The 6,626-nt window shown below is 39.9% G+C and overlaps 1 protein-coding gene across 1 annotated transcript; it reads right to left on the reverse strand.

Annotated features, from left to right (window-relative positions):
* Positions 1-4,530: 4,530 nt before the first annotated feature.
* Positions 4,531-5,496, reverse strand: LOC128060799 (olfactory receptor 688). Its single transcript, XM_052653173.1, has one exon. The coding sequence runs from the start codon at positions 5,494-5,496 to the stop codon at positions 4,531-4,533; it is 966 nt and encodes a 321-aa protein (XP_052509133.1).
* Positions 5,497-6,626: the final 1,130 nt, after the last annotated feature.

Raw genomic sequence — 6,626 nt, forward strand, 5'->3', positions numbered from 1 at the left:
GGGACTATTTAGAAGGATATGGTCAGTACAAGATCCTAAGTGATCCTAAATGCTGTTATCTAGGGCTCGTAAGTAACAGCACATGTCACCACCGCTAGCTGTGAAGGGTTGAGTGACTGGATTGCTGAAGTAGAGAGCTGGCATAGAGAAGGTTACCTCTAGAGGAGGTTCTTTTTTGGGTTGATGTTGTTGAATTTATTTTATCTTTTCTGGTTTGAGTTATGTTTGTAAACATTTATGTCACTCTTTCATGTTGATTTTCCTCAAAAATTTTGTATTTGGTAGTAAAGAAAAATTGCACTGAACAGGATGAGCAAATGGAAGTTGATTTTATTTGATACTATTGCCAGCAGTGGGGGAGAAAACACAGACCACGTCTAGATACTCAGTTCTACTAAAACAGAAGGTGGAGTTGGGCTGGGGTAGGTGTCAGGAGAAATGGATTTCAGCCCTGGGCTGTGCTAGTGGAAAAGTACTAGAGGACCTTAGGGAGAGGTTGATCAGTAGGGTTTGTCAAGCATATGGAGTTATTCCTGAGATTGCAAAGGCTTTTGTCTGTGATTAGGCCATCTGTGCTCGCTAATTGCTGCTCTTGGAAGTCAGGTTCCATAGAGGATGAGAGATAGGGTGCTATCTCCTTTGATGTTTATATTTTAGGAGAAAGTTCCCAGGTCTTGAGAAAGACATTTATTTCTAGGTTGTAAAACTGAGAAAAGATTGACAGAAGGTTTATTTATATGGCAAAAGGGTAGAGAAAGAATTTACAAGTTTTCTCAAGCAAATGTCCTAAGAATAGGGAGGCTAGATGCTAACAGGGAAGAAATCTGTCTAAAGTTTAGACCAAGCCATCTTGGTCATTTGGCTAATTGCTTTTCTTTCTAGTTGGCAATCTCAGAATGCTGCTGTATTTGTTTAATGCAACCTGTTGTTGGGGAGATATGGGGTGTGCCAGGGGTAGATTTACGGTTAAGCTTCTTTTCCATGTCTCATGGGGCATGAATATTTGCATCCATTTGGGTCACTGTCCTATTTTCTGACCCAGTCACCACTATTCTGGAACACTTACCCCTCTTGCCTGACTTTTGGCTCACTTCTTGGTCTAACAGTGTATGTGCAAAAGGCTGTCCTGCCTACCTGCTCCTACTCTGCTACCCATTAATCAGCAAGTTGATTTTCTCATGCTGCCCCCCTCCCCACTCTTTTAGAATTAGATATTTCTGAATCTGACAATCAGTATTATGTTTGTAGCAGTCCTTTTCCATGCGCCTTTTGGGTTTCCATTCTTTCCGATAATTCTTTTATAGATGTCTTTCTTCTTTTGGAGTTTCTTTACATTTTCTCTTTTTAAAATGGCTCTAGATTTGTTTTGTATCATGTTATAGATCGACTTACTATTGACTATCTTGTCAGTATTACTAAGTTTTAGAGTGGAAGGAGGAGGCTGCTGTGAATGCTGAATTTGTCATGTAGATTCAGAAATCTTTGGAACTTATTTACTCTGGAATCTTTGAGACCTTCTTCATGGCAAATTATGTTACACATTTCTGAAACTATTGCATGGAAAGAATGTGATGTATATTTTCTGTTTTCAGAAGTTAGTACATTCAGAACGTATTCAAACCCAACTTTCTATAGCATTCCATCATCACAGAGGCTGGGAATGTGAAAGACTTAACTTTTGAGTCTTTCTTGCAATCATATCTGAACAACAGACTCATTTCTGGCCAACCAGGTAAGAGTAAAATTCTGTCAAGACTCCCTTTAAAATAACTTCCTTCTTGTCGGGAATGTGGGGATGAATGTGGAGTAAGGTATCTATAATTTAGAATGATGGAGCAGAAAGTTGCAAGAGCCTGATTCCTTCATGTCAAAATTGTTGCTGTTGTTCAGCCGCTAAGTCATATCTGACACTTTGCAACTTCATGGACTGCAGCACTCCAGGCTTATCTGTCCCTCACTATCTCTTGGAGTTTGCTCAGAATCATGTTCATTGAGTTGGGGATGCTATCTAACTATCTCTTCCTCTGCCGTCCCCTTCTCTTTTTGCCTTCAACATTTCCCAGCATGGTACAACAGTGCTGCTTTAATAATTCTGAACTGCCTGACTGTGGTGTGTATACGTGTGTGATGAGAAAAATAAGCTCCAGTTTGGTTGGCCACTATTATCTATTGTCTCATATACAGCCAAACACAATCCTAATAGTTTGCTACCTAAAGGTAAGGAGGCACCTCTCTCTCCTTGATGTTCTGTGCCATGTGCTGGCCAGTCCTTTGCCATAACACTTCTGTTTACTCTTCACTCACTCTCCAGAGTTGGAGGACACTCTTAAGTGTCTTAATCTGAGCGTTTAATGAAAAAAAATGTTGAATAGAGCTCAGTCCTTTTCTCTCTCCTAGTCTCTAAACCATGTGTTTCTATGGCTCTCAACCATGTGGTAACCCCATTTTTAAAGGTCCTATATCTGCAGGGAATCTGCAGTTGGGGAAGGTCAGTTTGATTCAAGAAATTGCTAACATTCAGCTAACTGACAGCATATTGAAGAAGAGGGTATACAAATCTATGAAATTTAGGCATTCAAATACATGTTTTTGTTGTATTTTCCTTTTTCTACTTGCAGCCAAGGCAGACTTCCGGGAAGATATCACTATGCACTTAAGAAATAAGGAAATATACTTCACCTACTTGAAGGTGGTGTATCTACTGCTGCTGCTGCTAAGTTGCTTCAGCCATGTCTGACTCTGTGCGACCCCATAGACGGCAGCCCACCAGGCTCCGCCATCCCTTGGATTCTCCAGGCAAGAACACTGGAGTGGGTTGCCATTTCCTTCTCCAATGCATGAAAGTGAAAAGTGAAAGTGAATTCACTCAGTCATGTCCCACTCTTCGCGACTCCATGGACTGCAGCCTACCAGGCTCCTCCGTCCATGGGATTTTCCAGGGAAGAGTACTGGAGTGGGTTGCCATTGCCTTCTGAGTGTATCTACATATATTATTTAGAATTTTTCTGCTTAAGAGGTTTGTCTATTCTCCCTTACATATTTATTTATTGGATCATTTATTTATATCAGAATGGAGTCATGGATATTTATTTTGTACTTTAGTTATAATCCAATACTAGAACTTCTGACCTGTAAAGAGCTTTTTATCATCACTCCTATCCTTACAACAACAACAACAACAAAAAGCTGAAAAAAAGGAAATTCAGTAACTTTTCTTGGACTCATCGGAGAACTGACATTGCAGGGTAACTTCTACCCCCAAATTTAGGGGGACAGGTAAAGACAGAGAATACAGAGAACCTGGCTAATAGGAGCAGAAGCTACTGGAGCCATCAACCGGTAGGAAACTTCAAAGGTAATTTAGACAAATCCTGGAGGATGTGTGTGGACTAGCATGAAAATGAGAAACACTTGGAGCTGTAGTCTTAGGGAGGCTCCGCACTTTAAATCCAGCAATTCTAGCAGATTCGTATAGTGAAGATCCAAGAATGGATTGTGAAATAAGCCCAGAGCATGCTCCATGTTAGAGGCCTCCTCTCCAGGGGAAAAGACTTTACTAGAGACATATCCTACCTGGAGTGGGGGATATTTCTCTGACTCCAGGTTGTTGGTTAGTTCTGTGACTTCAGTTCTCTGATGGGTCCAGAAAAACAGTTGATTTTTAGTTTGTTCAGGTTCATCTTAATATAAGGATGGGAGTAGCAACTTAAGTTCTTTTTATATGTTGGAACAGAAAAGAAATCTGTCCGAGTTTTCTTTGACACTCAGACCTTAGCCACGTAGTTTTTACTGATTTGTTAGTTTTCCATTCTCTCTCTACCCTTATTCTACCTGGGAGGATTTGTCTGAGTTATCCTTATCAGCCTGTTGGTAGAATGGAAATCCAGTCTCTTGGATGGTAAGATTAGAAGCAATTCCAGTAGTTCTTTTGGGATTTATTTTTCCTTCCCTGAAATGTTAAAGGATCTCAGGGACTTAGTCCAAGCACCATATGGAAAGAGAAACAGGCAGTTTGACCCATGCATTTGTACACTACTTTTTATCAGCTGCAATACTTCTGCTGGGGGTGTATGGGATCACTGTGAAAAAACAGGTGAAAGCAGATGGTTCATAGATAAGCCTTGTTCATAGATACAATAAAGCCTTTCTGTTTAACCCACTCTGTCAAAGTAAGATGATTCAATTCTTTGAATATTCATAGCCTAAGTTTTGCTTGGGTTCCAACCTCACTCTACAACTTCCTTCCTCTTTGACCTTAGGAAAGTTTCTCAACTTTCTTGCCTCATCTGCAAAATGTGTAAATAACAATGGGTCTTGCTTCACAGGGTTTTCTGGGAGTTAAATGAGTTAATATTTGTGAAATGTCTAGAACAGTGCCTTGCACATAGTATGTACTATGCAAAACAGGTGAATTAATTTGAATTGATGATCCTACTAATTGCGATATTAAAATTTTGTCCCAGAATGACTGGGCTCCAAAGCCTGTGCATTTTCAATACCAATGATAACTTTCTGCTATTTAAAGCTGGCTCACTTCCTAGACATATTCTCACCCAGACCAAACAACCTTTGGAAGCCCACTCTCAGCTCCTGGGTCCTAAGGGCATACACCATAGGGTTAAGGGCTGGGGGGATGACACTATGCAGCACATTGAGAAGAACAAGGATGATGGGAAACTTTCTTCCTGCCAGATGGGTGACAGATACTACAATAATAGCGGTGTAGAAAAAGAGAATGAGGGTGAGATGAGAGCTGCAGGTACTCAGGGCCTTAGATGTTGCTTCAGCAGAGTTCAACCTCAGCACTGAGCGAATAATCAACATGTAAGAAGCAAAGACCAGACCCATGTCACTCCCAACCATAAACCAGGCCAAGGCCAAATGGTAAAATCTATTAATAGTGATGTCATCACAGGCCAAACTGGTGACCCCCAAGTTAGAGCATAGGCAGTGGTCAATCTCATTCCTGGAGCAGTAGTGTCTCTGGGCAGCAAGCACAGGCACTGGAATGATCAGTAGGCCATTCCTGAGCATCATGGACAGTGTGACTTTGATCACAAAAGTCTCAGTGACTATGGAAGAGTACTGAAGGGGATAGCAAATGGCTACATACCTATCCACAGCCATGCAGAGGAAGATGCCTGACTCCATGCCCATGAAAGAGTTGATGGCATACATCTGAGCAAAGCACTCAGAGAGACTGATGGTCTTGGCATTAAACCAGAAAATGGCCAGGATTTTGGGCATGATGGTAGTAGCCAGGCCAATGTCCACCACAGCCAAGATACCAAGGAGGTAATACATGGGCTGGTGTAAGGTAGACTCATGATGGATGGTGATCAAGATGAGGAGATTGGCACCAAGAGCTAAGAGGTAGAGTAGAGCCAGGGGCAGGGAGAGCCAGTGTTGCCAGCTGTGAATGCCTGGAAACCCCATCAGGACAAATTCAGTCACTTGAAACCTTGAGCCATTGGTTATACTTAGGGTAGTATCCATGTCATGGGATGTCTTCTTCTCAACATTTATCTGTGAATTAAGGGAAAACAAGAATAGGCTGCAGTTAGCCCAGTTGAGGGTCAAAATTCATGTAGAGGGATATAAGATTCACCAATGACTCAGTTCTTTTTAGCATAACATGTCTCAACTTGCTTGAGACCCTTGGAAAAAGTTCAGATAAGAACAATGAAAGAGCCAAAACAGATTCTAAGATAAAGCTTTTAGCAGAATAAAAGTGAAGATTTATGGCTTTGTTTTCTTGAAATTTTGAATAGTTATTTTTAATATGTGGGGGTTACGAACACACAGCAGAACACATATGCATATGTAAAGAATCCAAACTTTCAGGAGGTAAAGTTTAAGGGCAGCAGTGTTTTCCCTATTCTTGGAGATCTTAAGAAAGAGAATAAGCCACAATGAGAACCTTGCTTTTCTCTAAACAGCACCTGAAGCTGACAAATTATTTCTGACAAAACCCATCTCATTTAATCTTCATCAAATAGCTGTTGCTATTCACACATGCATAGAGAATACAGCACTTAAATGATCAGTCTAGATAAGAAACATATATTGAAAACACTAATAAGCTGCAGCAAAATTTTAACCTTTTGCATTTAATTTCACCACCCTTTTCATCAAATCATATCCGAAAGTTCAATACCCTTTAGGAATACCATTTGTTCCTGTTTTGATTATGAAAGTAATGTTAAAAATATACCTAAAGCAATATTTTTATTTAAAAAAATTTATTAATTAAAAATTTTATTTTTAATACAATTTAAAAAGGTTACTTTCCACTTACAGTTATTACAAAATATTGGCTGTATTCCCCATATTGTACAATACATCCTTGAGCCTATTTTACACACAGTGGTTTATACCTCTCACTTCCCAAAATCCCTACATTGGCCCCCCACTCCACCACTGGTAACCCCTAGTCTGTTTTCTATATCTGTGAGTCTGTTAAAGGAATATTTTTAAATCATCAATTTTATTAATAAAATATATAAAGAGAGAAAATTACCAAAAAACTTCCACCTACTTCCAGATTTCTGTGTGGTATTGGTAGGAAATATGGAGGGCATTTACTGCACATATTTAGACTTTTTTGTTTAAGTAATTTCATGTCT

This window comes from Budorcas taxicolor, chromosome 15, assembly GCF_023091745.1.
Source record: "Budorcas taxicolor isolate Tak-1 chromosome 15, Takin1.1, whole genome shotgun sequence".
NCBI lineage: Eukaryota > Metazoa > Chordata > Mammalia > Artiodactyla > Bovidae > Budorcas > Budorcas taxicolor.